Source organism: Crocodylus porosus, unplaced genomic scaffold (assembly GCF_001723895.1).
Source record: "Crocodylus porosus isolate Cpor-Errol unplaced genomic scaffold, CroPor_comp1, whole genome shotgun sequence".
Classification (NCBI taxonomy): domain Eukaryota; kingdom Metazoa; phylum Chordata; order Crocodylia; family Crocodylidae; genus Crocodylus; species Crocodylus porosus.
Genome location: NW_017728907.1, coordinates 13,617,871 through 13,641,523, shown reverse-complemented (window position 1 = coordinate 13,641,523; position 23,653 = coordinate 13,617,871). Strand labels below are relative to the sequence as shown.

The 23,653-nt window shown below is 40.0% G+C and overlaps 1 protein-coding gene across 12 annotated transcripts in view; it reads left to right on the top strand.

The window, feature by feature from the left end:
* Nucleotides 1–23,653, top strand: part of PRRC2C (proline rich coiled-coil 2C) — a 101,450-nt gene that overhangs the window by 37,472 nt on the left and 40,325 nt on the right. For 7 of the 12 annotated variants that reach the window (XM_019530795.1, XM_019530792.1, XM_019530794.1 and 4 more), the window contains exons 19-28: nt 270–615; nt 1,117–1,202; nt 2,785–2,973; nt 5,640–5,888; nt 12,137–12,226; nt 14,031–14,132; nt 19,526–19,736; nt 20,693–20,896; nt 21,573–21,694; nt 22,281–22,417. In XM_019530795.1, the coding sequence (XP_019386340.1) occupies nt 270–615; nt 1,117–1,202; nt 2,785–2,973; nt 5,640–5,888; nt 12,137–12,226; nt 14,031–14,132; nt 19,526–19,736; nt 20,693–20,896; nt 21,573–21,694; nt 22,281–22,417 (1,736 nt within the window). The remainder of the gene's footprint in view (nt 1–269; nt 616–1,116; nt 1,203–2,784; nt 2,974–5,639; nt 5,889–12,136; nt 12,227–14,030; nt 14,133–19,525; nt 19,737–20,692; nt 20,897–21,572; nt 21,695–22,280; nt 22,418–23,653) is intronic. The other 5 variants (XM_019530791.1, XM_019530796.1, XM_019530800.1 and 2 more) reach the window with 3 other exon arrangements.

The window sequence follows — 23,653 nt, the reverse complement described above, 5'->3', positions numbered from 1 at the left end:
ACGTGTTGTTCAAGTACCTGCACACTACTTATTCAGTGAGAATGTTGCAAAGGACTTTGCAGCAATTTTAAAGTTTTAGCTTCCTAATAAAGTTGTTTTTCACCTTTCCAATTACTGTATTTTGGTTAGTCATTGTAATTTGAAATATATCTGGCCCAAGTTGCATTGTGCTAAATTGTCATGCTTTCTCTTATTATATAGTACAACTGACTGACAAAATGCAGGTTTTTCATGGCTTAGCCTTCTCTAAAGATCAATATTATTCTTAGGTCTGGACCAAAAAGAGTTCAAGTGAAAAAGGAAGAGGTCAGAATTCCAAGCTTCCACCCAGATTTGCCAAAAAGCAGCAGCAACAGCAGGCGGCAGCTGCAGCAGCGGCAGCTCAACAAGCACAAGCTCAGACACAAGTGCAGACACAGCCTCAATGTGTGTCTCAGACTACAAGCCAGCCACAGACTCAAGTTCAACCTCAAACAGCAGGTGGAACTAACAATACAGAATATGCAGTAACTGGCAAAGCTCTGCAAAATGCACAGTCTCACAATGCTCTTGGAACAGAATTATGGGAAAACAAGGTAGCACCAACGACTGTTATTACTGACATCTCCAAGAAGTGTAAGTGGTGCCTTTCGCATTTTATTATGGTCTGAGAAGAGAACAACACAAACATTGTGCTTGGACTGTGTTAACTAGGCAGATGTTTAGAGATCCCAGATACCTTGCCCGAAGCTGTAATAATCCTTGTTACAAAATAGTCTTGTAGGGAGTAGAAAATGATAGATTCTTAGCATTCCTGAAAAGAAAACTCTGCTACAAAATATTGTGTAGCATCTCTTAATACTGTTGCCATATTCTGTTTCCCCAGAGAGCCAACAACTAATAATGTCTTGTTGGATTTCTGCATGCTTCCAAATATAGGACAGTTCAGCTCAGTTGAAGGTGCCTTAAAAAGAGATGTACTAAGAGCTGAGAACAATTATGGGGGTGGAGGGGGGCAGGGGCAGTGTCTGAACTCAAACCCAAGTTTGGTAGCCATAACGTCATTGTCCATTTGGTTATATATGTACAAATCTTGTGGATGAGCTATTGACTTTGCTGCATTCTCTGAACTTTTAGTGGGACCGATTAGTCCACCACAGCCACCTTCAGTGAGTGCTTGGAATAAACCTTTGACATCATTTGGATCGACTACATCTCCAGAGGTAAGAATAAAACTAAAAAGAACTGAACGTTATACATTTGTATCTTTCTAATGCAACAGAAGTTTTATCTAGCTTCTTTATACTACGTGCAGTCTTTATCTTATGATAGATTGAGAGCCTGTGATAGTAAGGAAACCTGTAACATGAGGATTTGATGTTAAGTGTAGACAGGGCAAAAATTCTTACTGGCACACTATTGATGATTAAAAATTAAACCAATACATTTTTAATTGCAACCTAATTTTTTTCTTTGGAGCATTAAGTTACCACATGCTTTAAGACTCAACTTAGGGAAAATTGATGCAGTTAACTTCACCAGAATTTCAGAGCCTCAGTTTTCTACTGTCAATAATGCGATTAGTAAGAGTTGTGATTTCAGAGGGGAAAAAACAATGCAAGCTTAATTTTAGTTAAAGCACTTAAAAATTAGCTACTGTGTACAGCTCAGTCAGCAAGATAACATACATGTTTTCTTCAAGTTATCCAACTTTACTATATATGTAACTAATAAGTTATACTTTTCATGCCCCCAAAAGTGGGCAGTAAATGGGATTCCTTCAAACTGAGAGTCAGCTTTTTCCTGTGCATCTTAAATGGTCTAGGCTTTCTTTTAAAGTTTTCTGGATTTTTTTCTTTACCACAATAGTGAACAATATAAAACTGTCCAAGCTTGATTTCAAGTCTGTTAACAAACTGACCACATTAAATCAGTAAATTTGAGAACTCTTTTCATAAAAAATTTCTGATCACTTCCATCAAAATATTTAACAATGTTTAAAGGTATGTAGGCAATTTCAAGATGACCATCTCCCCTACTGATCGTTTCAGCCTCACATTCCTATTTCTGACTTTCTCTGAGCTACTGACAATTAGAGAACAAGGGCACTGGAGAATGGTTCCGCATAGAGCTTTTTTTTAATATAACTTTTTCAGATTATTTCCCCTAGAAGTATTTAGTGATTTCATGTCTGTCTTGTTCTAGTCATAAGCAAAAAAAAAAAAAATATTCATACTCCATGGTTTGAACTAACAGTTTCACCCAGGTTCATTCTACTTTGGAATAACTAGGCATATTTCATAGATTTCTAGTGGTACGGAATATACATGTGATTTTGCAACAAGTCTCAGATAAAATGCATGAATAAATATGTCTGTTCATTCTTCATTTTTCAAAAAGTGAAATCTGGTTTCTCAGTAGAACTTTCTCTTGAGTTATACTTTGATTTAACAGTTTGTCTTAATGTTAGCAGCAGAATAGAGAATGAGAAAATACAGAATCTTGCACAAAAGGTGCATGATAGTATTTTGTATTAACACAAAATAGTTGAGCAGACATTTCTTAGAGTAAATGCATAGTTTTGACTGTTATTTTATATTAATTACTGATATTTTTTCTCATTTGTTATTGACAATGTAAATCTTTTAAAATTGCTGTTGAGGTGCATCAGATCCAGCAGCCTTCTTATGTGCTTGTATGGTAAAGTTTAAAGCTGTCTTAAAGTTAAATTACAAAGCTTGTTAACGCAACATTTTGTTAGAATGTACTTGAAATTTAAATACATGCTCTTACCGCTTTATCTAGGGAGCAAAACCTGGGCAGGAAAGTGGAGTTGAGCTTGGAATAGAAACTATTCAGTTTGGAGCACCAGCATCCAGTGGTAGTGACAATGAAGTTGGCCCTGTACTTTCAGAGAAGCCCACTGACAAACTACCTGAACCAAAAGAGCAAAGACAGAAACAGCCTCGGGCAGGCCCCATCAAAGTACAAAAGGTAAGAGAAGATTTATTTAATTATAAATAAGCTTTTATATAAAGCTTTTAAAGGGGGTCCCAAGTGTAGTAAAGAAGTCAAAAGAAATAAAAAAAACAAAACAGTGTTGTCTTGAATGAAGCTAAATGAACTGTTAGAGGTTCAGGTCTGATGAGCTGGAGCACTAGAAACTTGCAAAGAAATTTTGGGTGGAGCATTTTCTGTTTTCTAGAAAATGTACAGAAAAAGTGTGGTAATTGTAATGGTACATTTAAGTGAATGCAATTTTACTTTTCCCTAAATGTATTTGTGGATACCTGCTTCCAAAGCTCAGAAGGTGGAAAGGAAAGAAAGTTCTTCAACAAGACAAGCAGTTAAATTGAGTAGCATAGTGATGGCAGGTCTTGAGAGGAACCCTCTACCCATTGCCACAGCAAGCAGTTAGAACAGGCCTTCCTGCGACCTTTCAGGGACCCTAGCTTTACAAGAGTATTTTGATCCCATAACACCTCTGCTGCCTTCAGGGTCATGGGAAGAAGTTTCATTGGCCACTGCATGGACAGGCCTACCCCTTCTGTTCTTCCTTCTTAGAGTACCACAAATTTCTACTTCCCGGCTGAGTAGACAGATCTGTTGTTCTGCCATTGGAGAGAATACTATATTTCTCAAATTTTTCGTGTCATTCATTCAAAAAGATTCAAGTAGGCAGTATCCCAGTTGGAACAGCTATAGCTAATGATCCTAAGGTCAGGTTTTTTTCAAACACAGGTGTAGGGGGGGATCTGAGTGAATGACCAGTTTTACTTTTTAAAGATTGAGAGTTTGACATTCATACTGGTATTGAGGTTTCTTGTTGCATGCCAATGTGTAACCATCCCCTAGGACAGGGGTTGGCAACCCCCTGCACAAGTGCCAGAGCATAGCAGGTAAGGCCATTTGCTCAGCATGCCACAGTTGGCCCAGTCTCTGAGCAGCTGCCACCAGCCACAGAGCCCAGGCTTCTTGCAGCAGGCAGCCGGGAGGCTGCAAGCAGCCCAGGCTCTGTGTCAAACAGCAGCTGCCCAGAGCCCCAGCCTATTGTGGCAGACAGCGCAGAGGCTGCAAACAGCTGCATCGGGATTCAGAGCCACGGCTGAGCTCCATGGCAGTGACTGCTACATGCATACCCCGGGGCGCACAGCCGGGAAGGATCTTGGGGCAGTGCAACCCTGGCCCCTTGGCCACCATGTACCCTAAAGTATACATGCAGCCACCACTGCCACAGAATCAGTGCCAGACCTCTGGAGCCCAGTGCAGCTGTTTGTTGCTTCCTGGCTGCCTTCCACAGCTGGCTCAGACTCTGAGCAGCTGCAGTGGGCAGGAGCTGCACCAGGGTCTGGAGCTCTGGCACTGGCTTCATGGCAGTGATGGCTGCATGTGCCCCTTAGTGCAGACCGCAGGGAAGGGACCAGTGAGTGCAACCCCAGCTCCTCCCCTGCCATGTGCCCAGAGGCATGTGTGCTCCCACCACCAGCAAACAAATGACCAGGCTCCTCATGAATCCCCTGTTGTCTGTCTCTAGCATGCAACGTTGAGGCATGGGGGGACATTGGGATGTTTTTGGCATTCCAGTCAAAAAATGTTGCTGACCCCTGCCCTAAGATGTTTCTCAGTCTACAGAGGATAGAGGAAGAAGTGTTTACAGATGCACTGGATCTTCTGTTAATGCAGCTTTCTGTGCTCTATCCATCATCCTCAACACATACCTGTGCATGTGGTTGTGATAGGAGGGATAAAGTGGCATTGTCTTATCCAGGCAGAGATGAGAAGGTTGCAGTAGGATAAATTAGCAGGTGACATCTGATCCCAGCCTTATGTTTTCAGCTGTTTTGAGACCCAGCAGCAGCCCTTGTATACTTCTTGTCTAGAAGAAACCTTTTTAAAGGCTTCTTTAAAAGGTGATTATACACTTGTTCATGACTTCTGATCAACCCACACTTTAAACAGACAACTTGCTTTTTTTGATAAATGTGATTCTGAGCAGGTATCTTCTAATTCAGTGATTGCATCATTATTGTTAATAGCAGGGGACTTCTAACTAAAAAGTTAATTCTCTTGATAAGAATTAGTAATCCAACACTTTACAATAAAATTAACCCTGGATTGCATAAATAGACTGCTTAAATTCTGCGTGTCAAGATTTAGGTTGGAGTTACTTAAGTGATGGCCAAAGAAATCTCATGGTTAATGCTTACAAGGATACTTGTTTCTTCCTGCCTGTATTAATATTACAAGTTCTAAGTTTGTCTACCTTGTTCATACTAGAGGTGAATTACTAGCCAATCAGCATCCCCTCACTGCAGCGAATTGTGAGCTGTTGTTAGTTGCAAGTTGTACATCTTTTGATATTTAAATTCAGTAGTGTCTGTTTAACCCTCTGCCATTTGGTTTATGAGTTGCTACTTCAGAGCCCTCTAATAAATGTGTTCAGGCAGTATGTTTCATACATTGATGCTAGATTAATATTTCTGACCAACCTTATTTAAAAACAAAGTCAACTTTTTAATTGTTCAGAGCCTGAGAAACAGTCGTTTTAGCCTTGCTGTATCTCAACAAAATGTTTTGATTCTTTTATACCTTTAAAGCTTCTTATATGCTTATGTTACAATATTGTTTAAAAAATACAACTGACAAGTAACATAATTTAGCTTCCAGACTTGAGTCCAGTAGAAAACAAAGAGTATAAGCCTGGTCCAATTGGAAAGGAGCGTTCATTAAAGAACAAAAAGGTGAAAGATGCCCAGCATGGAGAGTCTGATGGACAGGAGAAGCCCAGTCCTGCTGCTGTCAGAAGTCCAGAACCTGTTACTACAAAAGAAGCCAAAGCAGTGAATGAACTGAGCACTGAAATAGGAACAATATCAGTCTCCACTCCAGAGTTTGGAACTAATACAAAGGTAAGAAAAAAGGCAAAAATTTAATGAACATTAATGAGCAATATGTATAGCAGGGCTGTCCAACTGGTGGCCTGTGAGAGGCTTAATTATAGCCTCCAGACTCCTGTTCAGGGCACTGCTTCCCCACTTGCCATCTTGCTGCTGCTGCCACCAAAGTCCCCAGGCTCCCCTGCTGTCCTCCAGCTTCTGCTAGGGGTGGGGCAAAATGACACAGCCTGTAGGATCCTGTGCCTGAATGGCTTGGGGCACTTGGAGAACCCACATGAGGACATCCACAGCAATTTAGTGCAGTAGCAGTCCCCTGCTGAGCAGCGGAGGAGGGGAAGAGATATATTTTGCCTCATATCCCTTGTGCAGGGGGTGTCTGCATGGTGCTGCAGGGTGCATCAGGAGCTGTGCAGCAGTTGGGGTTCTCGTGGCATGGTGTTTAGCCCACGTAGCATGTGGTGTTAGGGGGTTTTGCACCTTCATGACCTATGTGGGGTGAGTTGTGTGGAGACTAGTGCCTCTGGTGCTTCAGAAGTTGGACAGCCCTGGTGTATAACATAGCCAGCACTTGATTATCTAGAACAGAGTTATTTTTTGCACTGGTTATTTAATCTCTGTACTCATCTGGCACGTGGTTGCCTCCTAATGGCATTTACCATCATAATAAAGCCCACAAAACAAAGGAATTGAAGAGTGAAGTGTGCTTGTTAACCATTTGTATCATCATTAGATAATTTTAAATATATATTTGTTATGAGTAATGTTCTGTAAATATGACTAGGGGTCAAATATTTATCACTGCTAAGACAGAGGAACAGTGTGGAATTCCTAACTAAACAATGGAAAAAAAAGTCTACGTCTTGGTTCTTAAGGTATGTGGAGAATAGCACCAAAGAGGTTTGAATATGCAGAAGCTCTAAAGTCAAGGATTGAATGTGCAAGAGGGATGTGCTCAATCATGAGCAGAGAGCTGCAACAGTGTATGGAAGGGAGGCTTGAGTGGAAACCTTCAAGTTGGAAACTGAGCACCACACCAAGGGAAAGAACAAATTTCTTGTCTTGGAATAAGGCTTTAATAGGGATAAAATTTATTTAAAAGTTGTCAGTCATTTAGATACCCAAGTCCCATTTGAGTTCCAGTGAGACTAAAGTACTTTAAAAAACTTTGCTGATGAACATCCGTTAATGAGTGCCATTGCAGCACATCTTGAAAATTGTTTAAGCTTCACTGTAGGTTCTCTACAGATAGCTCTGCTGTTCTGTGCAGACTTTAAATGGTGCCCAACAGCAATACTTTTTTTTTTAAATTGACTTCACAATAGGCAGCCTGACAATGAGAATATGATCCAGGCTTCCTTACAATGCTACTGCTGTAATGGCTCGCTGAAGGCCAGTAGCATTCAGCATAACTTGAAAGTAGCCTGCAGATGACTATGTAGTGCAGGATATAGCTATCAATGAGTGGGAGCTCTGGCTACAGAAAATGGGTTCATCACCTGACAACTGTTAAAGATTATCCAGAGTTTTTTAATTAGATGCTAGGAATCGTTTCAGGAGACTTATCCGTACAGCCCATTAATGAGGTAGATTTATGTTGCATGCTGTCCCATGCAGGGAGCTTAATTTTTGAATGGAAGTCTGACTAACCTCTGCCAAATTTATTGTTCTGTGGTGGTTATTTTTTACATGCTGATAAATTGGGTTAGAGTGCTGTTGGAGCCCCTGTGGAAAGGTAGTTTGTGCCCATAACTCAGCCACGTTCTCCCAACTATATAGTTGATCCAATAAAAGATATCACAAAAAGGAAACACCCTGTCTCATGCTGAGGCATGCAAGGGGCAAGTTACTTCAAGAACATGTATTAATAGTTCTAACTTAATTCAGTTCAAACAACTCTGAAAGATCAACAGTAATTGTTGCTGAGTTGCCATGCACCTCAGTGAATTGAGCCCAATCTACACTTTGGTTAGGGGGGGGTCGCATATTGTTGAATACTTAACCAGTGTAGCATGAGAGCTCTGTCCTTGCAAAGAAACAGTCTCTAATATCTACTCTAGTTTGTTGTTTTGGCAGGTTTCAGCTGGTCCCAGCAGTGATGGGTTTTTTGCTGATTTTTTTTTTTAAAGGGTTCTCACAAGTTTGAATCTTAAATTCAACGCCGCTATTCTTCTGTTTTGTCTTCTGTGCATTTGATTTCATCAGGCTTTGCTGAACCAGCAGATATAAATTGCTAACAAACACGCTCAACATTAGGATCAATAACACCTTTATATTTCCAGGCAGGATGGAGTGTAACCTGTACTGAATGGATATTCTTTGCAATTGGAATGGAGGCTATGATTTCACCTTGGCTGTGGAATTTCTTCCCACCTCCGGCTTCTGGTTTGGGCCCCACTTCCTGTGTTGAGTTCACTGTGTGGGCTGACCTTAATAACAACTTGTTCTAGTCCCAGGGCTGTAGCAACTCATTCTCACCTGTCTGAAGTACAGAGAACAAAACCATCTTTTTTGTTGTTTTTTTTCCAGGTATCCTTTGTAATGAGAAGTGTATCAGAGCAAAATGCTGACTATCACTAGCACTAATACACTAATCTTTTCCTAGTCTTGTTTGTACCACCAAGGGTTTTGTGGTCTTTCTGGATTCTTTATTAAGAAAAACATCTGAAAAGGGTAAAGAAGTAGAAGCTTTATAAAACTTTAATATTGGAGTGGTTGTGGGAACATTGTGTCTTATCTTTCTGGAGGAAGGCTTTCAAAAGAATGAGTGCTTTGGTATGGAAGCTGTCCTAAGTTGGGCAGTGTTTGAAAATCCCCAAGGACACTTCTTTTCAACTGGATAATGAGTCAAGAAGGTATTAATACAAATTGTTTCCCAAAAAAAATTCCTTTCCCTTTAAGTTGCCTTAGTTCCACTTATTACTTATGGATTATTTAGTTACCTGTCGATTCTTCAAGCAAAAGCAAGAAATTTAAGCTCCCTATGTAAAAACTAGTAAAGAGAAAAAAACATATTAGAGAAGACTTTGGGGCTTTTTTAAAGCAAAAACTTGGTTCTTTTTATAGTTTGCTTTCTCACATTTTCTGATGCTATTGTTTTGGTTGTTCAGTCCCTTGTAAGCTTTGTGGATTTCTTCAGCAAAATGTCTTGCTAAATTATTAATAATCTTGAGCTATTAAAGGAGAAGGCAAATGGCACAATTTTTGTAGTCTGAAAAGAAGACCCCCTTTCTAATTCAGTGAAAGAAAGGTTAATATCTGAACAGTGTTTTCAGAAGTTCTTTTTAGGAGCACTGGATCAGAGCTTCTGAAATGTTGGGGTTCAGTTTCTAGTTCTACAACATGTTTCCTGTGTGATCCTGAGAGAGTCATTTAATTTCTTATTTAATTCACCAGCCAGATACTGGGGATGATAGTTCCTTACCTTACAGGAGTGTTATGTCTGAACTCAGTGTTAGCAAGGCACTTCTGTATTACAGTACTTGCAAAGCACTTGGAAACAGCTTAGGGCCTATACAAATGTCTGGTTAGAGCTGCAAATCCAGAAAAGCGTCTTGCATCCAGTTGCTTCAGTTAAGGAAATGGTCAGTTCTCTAGTTTGCTAGAATCTTTTTGGTCACTCTCTTTCAGGAAGCCAACTGAAATACCAGCAAAGACTATCTTAGAAACTTCCATAGCCTCGATGTCAGTCTCCATATCCTCCGTATGTTCTGTAACTAATACCAATACAATTTACAGGGTATGTTGGAACATCTAATTCTGCCAGGCACAAAACAGTGGAATGGGCAGTTAAATTTCTCTTGGCAGTGTTCTTTGCACCAACTCCCTGCTCTTTACTGTAGTCTCTAGAGAGCAACAATGTGGTATTCAGGCTGGATTGTACTGCTGCAGCCAAGCAAGGAGCGGAACATGACTCCTTTACAACCCCCACATTGTGCTGCAGGGAGACTCCGGCTGTCCCCGAGTAGTCTGGGTCAGCCAACCAGGGCTTCCCTGCACACTGCAGCCATCTCTCTCCAGGCAGACTGAAGGAGCTTGCAGAGCACCCTGAGGTGTGTGCACAGGGGCCCCCTGGCGGTGCATATCAGCACTGCAAGCTCTACTCCTCAGTGGCTCAGCATTCAGATGTCTGTCCAGGGGTCTCCTGGTAAGGTGTTTTGTTTTGTTTTGTTTTTTTCCTACTAGAAAACTAACCTGACGGAACTTTTCCCAGGTTATTTGAACATGTGTACACATCCAGATCCTGGATGCCCCAAAACTTTTTTGGGCAAAGGATTCGTTTTTATAGAGGAAACTTAAAAAAACAGTAGTTGCAGAACACTTGGACAGCAGTTGTAAAACAAACTGGGGCACATACTGGGGGGGTGGGGATTGCTTTTACGTTTGGTTGGGTTTTTTGTATTCCAAAGAATGACAGATTTTGCATCAGTTTATTGGATGGATACTTGTACATTCTGATTCAAAGCATTTCTCAGGCTTTTTGCAAAAATAAATTAATCCTTTTGCAAAAGAAATGTAGGCCTTTTTACATGGTGCTCTTAAGTGTCTTGGTATTTTAATCGCTGTCTTGTTAATGAGGACTGTAGACATGGAAAATAGGCATATATACCTGTTCCCATGCTTAAACAGTAAGCCTAATTCTCAAGTCTGGTACTTGTTGTTTGTAATTATATTAGCATAATATAGAGAATAGGACCTTTGTGGTTATGTACATTGGAAATGATAAATGTGTCAGCACTGATAGTGATAATTCCTGAGTTTGGTTCTTCAGTCTTGTCCCAGTGGTGTTCAGCCCAGTGTGAGGTGAAAACAACAAGAAGCCTGGGAAATCTTCTTAAAGCAGAAGACGTTTCTTAAGACACAAATATCTAAAGCATCTGATTGTACAATGCCCACTAGAAATCAGTCCTCGGTTGTTGTGGTTGTGATTGTACCACATATTGGGGAGGTTCTTTGGATTGGGTTCCCTAGGTATCTCAAGTCAAAGCATTCACCAGAGCAAATGGATTCTGAATATTCCATTGTGTTTACTCTGATAACCAGAAGTCTAGAACTAAAATGGCTCACTGTGCCTAGTATGTCATCACCAGCTTGACGATGCCTTGATGAAAGTTAATGTCGTGACTGCAGAGAAAAAAATAGGAATTTTCAAGTCGGTTATCAGTTGGTATACCAGGCTCGTTCGCTACGCATGTATTGTTAGAAAGTCCTGGAGCTAATGATGGCCTTCAACTCGTAGTACTACATATATAGCAAATGGTAGTTGCTGGCTACATCCGCTTCAATAGTAGTGACCATCACATCTTAATGTGGTATACCTAAAGGAAATGTTAGATATTAAAGCAGATGAGCTTACTGGTTTTGCCATAGATGGACTGGGATCTTCATTCCCTTCCTTCCATTAAATCACTTTTTAGTGTAGAAATCCAATGGCACACTTGCTCATTCAGGGGAAAATCATTAAATAGGCACTTTGAGAAAAGGATTTAGGAACAATAGCAGTTGCATTTGTCTCCCTTTACAGCATCCTCTGCTCCAACCGGTTTCCGTTCCTAATATGCCTGATGTTAGGAGCTTTTTAAAATCATTGGTTAAAGGATACTTTAATACTGTGGAACTATCACCCTTTTACCCAGACTCCTAAAATCTGTTTGGTCACACTAAGCTGGCTGGCATGGGAAAATAATATTTGGAATATATTACTACTACTTTTTCTCAAGAATTTTAATATAGCTTCAGATAGTGGTGTTAGGGTGAACCCAGCTTGTCGTCTTCTATGCAAAATAAGTGTTTTCATGGACTTGGAGCTAATAGTTGTCCTTGGTTGTAATCTTGACCGCTCTTCTGGTGCAGTATTTCTGAAGGTCTTCATCTTTGTATCACTTACGTGAGTTTTGCATTCTTTCCATACTAATATTTCTTCCATTTATTAACTGCTACGTAGTGTTTAAAAACCTGTTCAGTTGCATTTAACATTTTATATGTTCTAGCTTTAGAAGTGTGTTTGATTCAGATTACGTGATTTAGGGAACCAGGCCATCCAGGGATATGCTGTCTCTGAGAGCTGAACTCTTGCACAAGTTTATCTAGTATTTAGTGACTCAGCAGTGATAGGCCTTCTGACCAAACGAATAGGTGGTGGAATAATGTCTGTTATTTGGTCAACTGTTTCTGTAAAGACGGTCTCAACAAACAACCCAAAAACTAAATAACTAGTTTAGTTAGGGGGTTTGTTTTTTTAATTGAATTATTTTTCTTCACAGGAGTCTGTGACAGACTATACTACACCTTCCTCTCATCCTAATACTGTGGCCACTAGCAGTACAAAAATGGAGGAGACTTTGGTGACTAATGTAAGTCTTGCAGTGAACCTTGTGACTTGGAAGACAGGAGAAAATGTTTTACGCCTGCCTTTTTAAAGACAAAAGTTATTACATTCACGTAGCCATTGGTTAGGGTTACCTTGATGCTAACCTACTGCTCTTTATATTGTAATTCTGCTCTAAAAGACAGCTTCAGTTTGTCCCCTAGTTCTTTAATGGTATTATGTAGTGTTGATAAACAGGGTAGAGAAGCTGGGAAGCATGGGTATTTGGTAGAAGATTTAGATATTCTAAAATAGATGGAGTGTCAAGATAGCACTATTCACAGAGAAACTGTTTTCTGCAGCAATCAGTAGAGTGGTATTGGCTTCTCCTGCCCTTTTAATGGAGTCTATAAACCAGGCTGAAAGAGCACAAGATTTTTAAAACAAAGGCAGTTTTGAACTGAATCATGAAATGAATTAAGGCTGTCAGAAAACAAATTAGCGAAGCTTTCAAAGCAGACAAAAAAATTTCAGTTGTAACATAAAGTACAAATGTGGTGATGTGGTGTGTTTGCTCTTCCCACAAAGCCAGCAGTCCTGGCTTTGTGCATTTGTTGTGGTGATTGAGTGTGCCAACTGCTGTATGATTTGAAGTGACTTCAGTTCTTTCTTGACCTTGTGGAGGGGTCTCTGTCAAGATGGAAACCTGAAGTTTGTGATTCTGCTGTGTGAGCAATGCAACCATAACTAGGTCAGAGTTGGCTATGTGTGGATTTGGGGAGGGGAGAAGCATCATCTATATAGGTTCTGCTCCTGCATCTCCCCAAAGAGGGCTTGTGATGTAAATATAATTTACTAAGTATAGATGTTAGTGATAGCAGCATTCTCATGGTGATTGCTGTTTGTAGCTATTCTGTGTTACCCTTTCCTGTTCATATTGCTATGATCCTTTTGTGGTGTTTTGTTAGTGGCAGACTAAAATTGGAGGCAAAGTGTTCTGCTTTGCCTGAATTCCTTGGTGCTAGTAATTGTAGTGTTCCCTTGTTGTCTGCTAGAGTTGGATTTATGTAGGAATTGAGGGTTCCCAGCAGCAAGGGATTTGTGCTCTTGTCTGGTTTCAGAGTTTTAGTCTCTGTATTTTTAGGTTAGCTTCATCTCATCCTGCGGCAGCTCTGCATGACTGTAACTAAATGAAGAGACAGTGATGGATAGGAGTAAGAGCCCTACAAGATGGTTATGGCAGGGCTTTCTCAAACCTCACATTAGAACCTTTAGCAAATTCATCATTGGCATTTTCTTGGGCAAAGATATTCATGGCATTTTGTCAAGTGCTCTCTTTCCTCAGTTTGGACTTTATGTATGAATCCCATGGAAAGTTAGGAAGCTAAAAATCACTATATTCAAGCATCCACTGACAGGTTCGTTTCTTATTGCATAATCCTTTGACTTTGAAGAATAAACCTTCCTCTTTTATAGAGTTGCATCTCAAAGCTTAAGCGGACACTAAAAACAGTGTGTGCAATGGGCCCTGTAAAGGCCAAGCTTGGCTTGGGATAATTTTGTGTACCTCGTTACACTAAACTGATGTTTTGAGCTAATTGACATTTGATTATGCAGAAAACATTGGTGCACAGAAAAAAATGAGTCTGAAGTCTCTCTTCAAGAGATGACTTGCATTTCATGAGCGTTTCCTAAACCACCTTCCCCTAACTACCAAATTTTCATCCTGTTTTGTCAAAACATCCCTGCCATATGCTCAAGCCTTGAAGAGCACCGCTTGAGCTTTTGCTTTTTATGGGGCTTTTGTAGTAGACTTAGTTAGAATGTGATATGTGTTGCCTGCCTTTCAGGTGCCCCTGCCCCACACCCTTCCCCTCCCTAGGAGGGAGACTCTACAACAGAGCTCCAGCCTAACTCCAGTTTCTCCCGCTACCGTGGACCTCACCCTCAAGGTATGTACCACATCCCTCTAAGGGTCATTTTCTTGCATGCAGGGGGAAAGTTAATGGAGATCTTGCTGGTGAACCTTTTTTAGAGCCTTCCTTTGTTTCCTCTACCAAACTACTTTTGCATATAAACAGCTGAAAAAGGAGGTATCAAAGGGATACATTAAACTTCTAAATATTTTTAACTCCATTTTGCATTAGCACTGGGCATCAGCCAGTATTGACTACCACTACCCAGAGAATTAATCCTAGGTACATGAAAGAGTATAAAATATCATACCATGCTATTCATGATAGAAACCCATCAGATTTTGACTTACTGGTAGACAGATTTGTGCAAAACAAGCTGGTTAGTTTTGTGGTGCAGGTTTTTAGAGAGCTGGCTAGCATGGTGGTTTTGGCAGGCAGTGCTTGAGTTTCAGTGCGTGTTTGGTTTACTAACGGGTGACCTATAGAATCAGATGATTGGAGTAGTAGATAATGAAAGGTTGAAAGCTAAGTTTTATATGAATAGTTATTGTATCTTATAAGCCAGTTTATAAGTGCTTTGGTATTTGGTTGGCATTTTGTGCTCCTTTACTGTTTAGCATTATAGAACAAAACTGTTAAGAACTTTTTGGTTATGGCATTTATTCAGCTCTGATGTTAGGAGTTGGTCTGTGGTGTGCTCTGTAAGATGCTAACATTAAGTTGATATCTTGGCTTACAACAGTGTTGAAGTATTGGTATTCTTCAGTGCCCTGGAAGAGTGTTGTGATGGTACTCTTTGAAAAGCATTTGCAGTTTCTGGTATTAAGGTAAAATGTTGTTCAAAATGGAACTGTCTCAGAAACAGCTGAAACACATCACTGGAGACAGGTTTTGAAACTGTCGATCCTAATGAGCTCTTATTTTATTGAAATGGTTCTATGCCAGATCAGAGCATACTAGATTATATCATTATAGTACCGTCTGTTAGTGTTTGCTTTAGTTACTGTTAACTTTTGTCTGTTAAATCTTGTCCCCTTTCTGTTTAATATTATTCTTGGGAAGCTTTTTAATATCCATTTTTTTAAAAAGAGTAGCCTTTATTTAGGGGAGAGGGCTAGAAAAGAAAGGGAGGGAGTAATTGAGCAAAGGACTCTGCTTGCCTGTTAGACTTCAGTGTAATTACCTATAATCTGGATTGTATCTCAATGTTAATAAAAATGTATCTGGTTCATATTACTAAATAGTTGCTACAAATAGGAATGTTACCATAAGGTGATACTTTGAGAATTCCACACTAGTTTGCTGAGCAGAGTGGGAAGTTTATTTTGTGTATTTTCCTTATGTCCAGTAACTTCTTGTTCTGGCATTTTGATTCCATGGTGACTTGTTTCTTCTTAATAAATGATAGATTGAATGCAGGATGAGGAAATATATCAAATATCTATGCTGCCGTGCAGTGCTCCCTGAAGGTGTCCTTTGAGCATTACTGCTTGATCTGGAAGCCTTTCTTTTCCTCAGTTATCCTCTGCTAGTACTTGAGTCTTGCCTCTTCTGCAAATTCTAAAAGGTGGTTTTTTCTAAAAGTTGGTTCAAGGCATGTTGTGAGCCTACCACCTTCATGACAGTTTCTCTGCCTTCGGTAGCCCTACAAAAGAGCTGATTTTTTCCTGATCCTGTTTAATGTTATCCTTGATTTTTAAAAGACAGTTTTGGGGTACAGCGTCAAGCAAAATGTTCTCTCCTTCCTTTAAAAGATAAGGCTCTCTGAGAAATGGAATAACCTTCAAAACTTCTCTTTGTTTCTGCATCTCCTGTCATGGAAAGCTGTCTGTAAAGTGGCACAGAAGAGGCACATCACTATTGTTGGTTCTGGTTTTCAGCATCACTCTGCCAGGGTATGCCTTCCCATCTTGGAAGGCATGATGGGACATCTGCTTTCCTTGCATCAACCAAGACTTCGAAGGGAAGTCAGGCCTGTCAGGACTCAGCCAGCTATATCGTTGACCAAGGCTCTTTGGCAGGGAAAGCCCAAGATTGTCCTGGACTCACCTACACAGCACACGTCTGTTTTCAGAAGGTTTCTACAGTTTTTTTTATGGGTAATAGATTCCTTTGTCAAGGAATCTGGCCTCCATTTTGTTTTCCTAATCAGTAAGAAAAATCTGGATTTGCAGATGGAAGCATACTTTAGCTTCCTGATCAATTTTTCTTTAACGAGTAGTGAAGCTCTGGATAATTTAGATGGGCAGTGAAGCCCAAAAGGAATCATTGGGTGAAAGAGAAGAGAATAAAAGAAGAGAGCACGCATCAAAGACCACAGAAAAAAGATTTAAGCTAACTGCTTTTCAAAAGCTGGAGCATCAGGAGAGCTGTTTTCTCCCGAGCATGCATTTGGTTTGTTAGGTGCAGCATAGACACAACTGGAACTATGTAGATCCTTCTACACCCATACTTCCTCCGTTTTCTGATTTTGCAAGGCAGAACAACACAGCATTTCTGAAGGAGTTCTCACCCTTGAACCATGGGTAGATCCTAAAACAGGAGTGACAAATTCATCTACCTGTGTGGGCCAAATGAGTGGTGTAGGGCTAGTCCATGGGCCAGATTTGACTCCCCCCTCCTCCTCCTCCTCCTCCTCATTCTCCTCCCCCAGCATATGGGATCTAGCAGCCACTCCACCTGGTCTGGGATCCATGCTGCATGTGGCACGAATCCCAGAATGATGGGAATGGACTCCACCTGCGGTGCAGTCCCGCCTGAGCAGCAGCTATACTGTATGTAGTGGGCACCCCTGCACGTAAATCCTGCTTCAACCAGTCCAGGACTTGCACTGCACACAACACCTACAAGCAACATATGCAGCACATTTGGACTGAGGCAGCCACCATGTGCAGAGAGCCTGCTAGTGGACAGACTGCACCACGCTGCACCTGTTCTTGCTGCTCTGGGATTTGCGCCATGTGGCATGTGAGTCGTATGTTTGTCACCCCTGTCCTAAAGATTCCACTGCAGGTTCTGTATGATACAAGTCATGAGAAGCCTGGGTCAGACTGGATCCTAGGCAGTGAGGTTGAAAGGCAAAATTCAGGATGACTATTCTAGCAGTTGCTACTACTGGAATCTTTGTAGATCTTGCAGCAAAATTGGACCTGGCAGAAGCTTCTCTGTAAATTTCTAATCGGACCTTGTTGTCCATTGTCTTTTCCAAACAGGAAAGGTTCTTCAAGATCCAAGCAGTGATTTCTGATCCAAGCGTCAATGATTCATAGCTGCAAATAGTTCTGACGGTCTCATGCAGAGATCACTTCATGAAAGAGACTGCACGATTGTTTTAAGAGTTTATATTCTTAGTAGTAGTTCAGATATAATATTTCTTTCTAGCTTTGAAAAGTACTTGTCTTGTATAATGCTGGAAATGCTGTGTAAAAGTTCTAATCTAGCCTGTCTGATAACTTCAGTAGCAGAAGCGCAGTTGAAGAGCATGGGCCTAGGAGAGAAGGTAGTTCCAAAATAGGAAATTGGTGACTAATTTTCTGTTTTGTATTTGGGTTTGAACTATTTTGGGACAGTTCTTCTGTTCTTTTCCATTTTACTCTTCAGTAGAAATTAACTACAAAACTGCATTTGTTTTCAAATCAATCAAAGAATAGAACTTTGATAATTATCAATTTGTCTTCGGCCCATTTTCTATATATTGGTTTTTCTGTCCTGTTCTGTGATAGCTAGACAAAGTGTAAAATGAACTTGGGAGTATCTAGACCTTGCCCAGATTTAAATAAAATGAAGTGGTTACAGCTGTTCTACTTAATGTGGAGACAAGGTCTTTAGAGGCTATATATTCAGTTGAATGAAAAGCTCCACATAAATCCAAATGTCCAAGCCACTTTGATTATATCTGAACACTGAAAATATGCCTGCCTCTGTGCAGGATAACAGCTAATGACAGTCCCCTGCCCTGAGTGGTTTAGAAAAGAATAAAGATAAAGAACTGCAGATTAGACAACTAAAGCAGTGGTTCTCAACCTTATTAGACTTGAGATACCCCTCATTAGATTTGGGGCATATTAGACTTGAGATACCCCTCATTAGATTTGGGGCATCTGTCAAAAATTGCCAGCTCTTAGCTTTCACCAGTGTGTTTTGACTACAGAAAAATAAAGCAATTTTTTTCTTTTGCAAAGAACTCAGAGATACCACAGCTGCTCAGCATGTTTCTGACACCAAATTCCTATTTGAAATCTCTGGGTTTATATTGTGAATTACATAGGTGATTTTGTGGTTCTCCATAGCACTGTTCAGAATCTCTTTGCATCTCAGGATGCTTTGGTTTCCTGGTTGAAAATTGCTGACTGAGGGTTTCCACTTGCTTGATTTCCATGATCAAGATGGGAAAAGATGTGTGTTGCTGTAGAACTCCCTAGACCATATTTAGGGCTCAGATTAGCAGGTCTAATTTGTACATTAATACATCTCCTTCCCTCTTTCAGTAACAAATCAGTACTTTCTAGAATTGCAGTAAATTCTAAGGTTTTTTGCTAAAACCATAGTGATAAAGTCCTATTGGTATTGACCCAATCAAACAGTAGACTTAGGTCAATAGGAGGACTTTAGAAATTTTTAAGAAACTCTTCAAAAGTCTATTTGATCCTAATTTTATTTTCTGCTGTACAAAATTTAAAAAATGACTTGAAGTAAAGGGAAAAAAGGTGGTAAAAAACCCTAATACATATAATACGGGAGAATACTATATTTGGCACAGTTTCAATCCCATAACTATTATGTAATGGTTTTTGTATTTGCAGCCAAACATACCACATAACTTAGTCTGCTTATCTCATTTACAGCATGTTAAAATCACAAAAGATGATACATAGTTGTGTTCAGTATATCTTTTTAATAAAAGATCTCTGCACATCCCTAAATGGTTAAAAATTCCATTGAAGACAGAGGCTCATGTTTCTTCAGTTGACATTTGTCATTGAAAGGTGCATTAGGTATATCCAGTCACAGAGGAATTCTTTCTACCTCTGTGCCAATGTCTTATCAAAACTTTTTTTTTTTTAGAGGAATGTCTTCAAGAAACTATTTTAAAAGTAACTTAATTGCGTAAGAAATTACATTTATCTTGTGTTTTCCTTTTTTCCCATTGCATCTCAGAATAAAGCAAGTGTTACCTTGGATACTGAATATTAAAGTGCTCGATCAGTCAGGTAGTTAATGAGAATTATTTGGATAGTCCCACTTCAGACGTTCTGTCTTTGCACAATACTACATTCACACAAATAATAGCTGTAAAGCAAGGAGGCTCACGTGTCTAAAATTTCTTTTCAACTAAAAAGAATATTTAAAATGTGAGGAGCAGCTGAACCAAAAACATCTAAATAGGTTATTTATGTCTCCTCTTCCCCCCTTCCTCCCCCCCCAAATAGATGGAGTCTGCACGCAAAGCATGGGAGAATTCTCCAAATGTGGGAGAGAAGAGTTCACCAGTAACCTCAGCAGCATCTCCCATCACTGGTAGCAACAGTGGCAGCAGTAGCAGTAGCAGTGGACCAAGCAGTGGTGGTTACAGCTCTTTCTCAAGTGCATCAATGCCTCCTATCCCTGTGGCATCAGTTACACCTACAACTTCACTCTCAGGTACAAGTACTTTCAGACTGACTGTTGCATTGCCCGTTTTGCCAAGTTGTTTGTTAACTTTTGATTATGTCTCCCTTGTTGTTTTGAGAGAGATTCCCCTTTTGGAGGGATGTATACAACTTTCATTAAAGGTGAGAGGAAATGTATTCCAGTGTCTGGCCAGAGCCTAGGGCTCATTAGAAAGCACTACTGGAAGAACTTTGTTCCCATATAGTTTCACTGGATAGCCTACTGAAGAGAACGCTGGGATATGGAAACGTTTCCCTCCTCCTCTTTAGCTAACCATACAGAAAATATAGTGAATAAAAGTGACTTTCCCACTCCAAGGCCAGCTGGGTGAAAATTAGGAGAAGCCAGGAACTGACAGCTTCACAATTCCGACAGATACCACACAGTTTCCAGTGTTTGCTTTGCTATAAAGTAGCATCTGAAGGGCTGAACTGACATCAAGCCTCCCTATATCAGACATAGTAATGCTGTCTCACAAGGCTTCTGTATAAAAAAGTTTCTCAATTTCTTTGCCCAAGTATTAACAGTAAAGTGTCTGATCCTACTGCATTTCACTTGGGAAAATGATTTAACATTTTATCAATTAAATGTCAGCTTGCTTAAGCTATGACTAATGACTTAATGTCCAGTGTTGTGCACTGCATACTCCTTTTTTAAAGAGGAGGAAGCATGTAGGGTGCTCTTAAAAAAAAAAAAAAAAAAAATCCTATCTTAACTGACTGGTGATATTGCCTCTAGCTTTTTCTGTTACTTCCTTGGTTCATGATTAGAATAAATATAACGGGTAATAATGTATTTGTTATTACCTCGTATCAGTAACAGTCCATACTTCCAGAGTTATGCCAAAATGTTGATGTTCTCACTAAAAACTAGACCATTTTAATTACTATCTCAAATAAACCATTTATGGTACCTGATGCCTCCTTTTTTTTTTTTTCCTATTCTAGGAGCTGGAACATACACAACCTCTTCACTGAGTACAAAGACTACAACCACCTCAGACCCACCTAATATATGTAAAGTGAAACCACAGCAGTTGCAAACGAGCAGCCTTCCTTCAGCCAGTCACTTTTCCCAGCTAAGCTGCATGCCATCCCTTATTGCCCAGCAGCAACAGAGTCCACAGGTCTATGTGTCTCAGTCTGCAGCAGGTAATAGTGTACGGTTGGGAAATAAGTGCGTTTGCTGTGGCGTTTACTTAAGTATGCTGATGGGGCTTTTTAAAAACGCGTCTCAATACAACTCTGAAGCTAGCAAATTCAAATAAAGGCTTTCCTGCCCACAGCAAAAACAGAATGATACTTAATTATCCATTAGTGTGGCTCTGTCTGTATGCTGTGGTCACATGCTACCCTTAAGTATGTATGTGGAATAGTGTAGAAGATGGAAAAAACATCTTCTGAGCTTTTTTATTTTAAACTTATTTTTGTTTAAAACTCAGTAGTCTTTCTTTAGCAAAATTACTTTTTTGTGAGATTGCTATTTAGCCATTAAGAAAGCAGATTTTTTCCCTTTTATGCTACAAGTTAACATGCTTTAAACAGATCTAAACAACCCATTTAATGGGTCTCCCCAGAATTCAGCATGTCAGAATTCATAGCCACAGCGAGGGGCAGGCTTTGCAGGAACTCTTAAGGGCAGTTAAGGGCCAAATTCTTTTGTCTCTGAAAACTTCCTCAGCCCTTCCTTATGGCAGTTTGACCAATAGTCAATATATGCTTGAAAACCTGTCGCTCTTTATCTGGCTGCTGGTCCAACAGTAGATGTTAAACCTGCCCAGAAGGACAATATTTAGCATTCAGATACTAATTTTCTTATTTTTCTGAGGTCCTGCAGCTCAGATCCCAGCTTTCTACATGGACACAAGCCACCTATTCAATACCCAGCATGCGCGTCTGGCTCCACCTTCCTTGGCTCAACAGCAAGGCTTTCAACCAGGACTTTCACAGGTATTTGGAAATTCAGCTCATTTGAACCTTCATTTTAAAGTTGTGATAACTGGAGCACAATTGACCAGGGGTAAAGAGTCTGAAAATATTAAGTTGCATTGCCTTTCCCACCTTTAATTCAGCCTGCTGTATAATACAGCCTTATCTTACATTTAACCTTCTTGTGAACAAAGCTTTCTTTGTAGAAATGTTCCAAGAGAAGCTAAATTTTGTACTTCATACAAGAGCAAACATTTACGCTAGAAATGTTCATATGGCTGCAAGATGGGCTCATTGGCCTTGAGTACTGTTATGGATTGACTTCCTACAGTTAAAGTTGTTTGTCTGTATGATAATAAGGAAAAATGCTATAGAGTCTTTATTTTAGAGCAGGGCTCAGCAATGTAGTTGGCCCATGGAGCCATTGGTTGTGGATCAGAGTCAGGGGACTTTGGCGCTTGCACCAGGAGCAGCAGGGAGCTCCCATTTTTCAGTTTGATCCATATTGAAAACTCTGGTACGCATTAGGTGTAGGGTATTTTCTGTAAAGTTTTGACTAGCAAAATATCATCTACATGTGGAGTGTAACTACCTGTTTTTATCACAGCCTGCTTCCGTTCAGCAGATACCAATCCCTATCTATGCACCTCTGCAAGGACAGCATCAAGCCCAGTTGAGTTTAGGAGCAGCCCCTGCTGTTTCTCAGGCTCAAGAATTATTCAACTCTTCTTTACAGCCCTATAGGTAAGTGTTTTGCTTGAATAAGAAAATAGGACATGAGATCAATCGATGGTGTCCCTCCACTTCCTCAATACATAATAATTTTCAAATGTTAGTCTCGTTCAAAGTAATATTGAGGTCTAATTTTAAAAAGCTTTGTAAACTGTTGGGCAAGAATCTAGTAATAAAACTTGACTTGTACGTAATGGACCAGCAGATAACCTTTTTTTTTTTTATTTCACAGTGCTGCAAACTCTGTGGCAAATTACAATGTTGTTATTTCCATGGAAATTACAACTATATTTTTTGAAAATTACTGTAAGAGAAGTGTGTGCACTGTTTTGAAAACATCTGACATCCTGTAATCCACAACTGATTCTCCTGAGTACTTCATTTTGGGGGCCTTTTGTATTGGCTTCATAGGAACTCATTCAGCCCCCAAGTATGCACAAGAATGGCTGTTCAGTTCCGTCTTGTGCTGCAGTTTATAAACTAACATTAGGAGTGAGGTTTAACTGCATTTTAAATGTGGCTTTTAAAAAAACAATTAATTTAAAGGAAGACTTCTGAGAGTGTTTCTTTTAGATGCTGAAATTGTACTTGAACTCTTCCATTCTGAAGACTGCCACCCAGCTAGAATAAATCAGTTCTTAATAAAACAAACGTAAATATTTCCAGGTGGACTCCAGTGTTTAGTTGCTGGATGAGAGAGAATGATGTAGGGGAAAATATGTATAATACATGTATTATTAAGGACTATGGTCTTTTTACAATAATCTAAAGGCTGATATGATTGCTAAAATATTAGCTGTTAAAAAGTAACTGCTGACATCCACAGATTTAGCTGAAAATATTAAAGAGCTGTCACAATTGCTGTAGTGAAGTTTTTGGAAAACCTTGTGGCCAAGACAACAAAATGATTTATTTCCTGGTCAAATATTGCCGTTAAATTATGTTGTACTTGCTTCCCTGCTGCCTGACTCTGTAGCAGAGGTGAGCAAAATATGGCCTGTGGGCCAGATCCAGCCCACCAACTGATTGAATACAGTTGGGGGGTGGGGGTTGCCAATTCATAGTTGGTACTGTCAGAAGGAACCAAAGGGTCAGAAGAGCAGATTGTCAAATTAGACCCCTTGCCATGGCAGGAAAGAGTACTGGGGTCAAATGACCTCAGCAAGGTGTTCGTCTAGCTTCCTCTTAAACACCCCCAGGGTAGGAGCCAGCACCACTTCTCTTGGAAGTTGGTTCCAGATCCTAGCT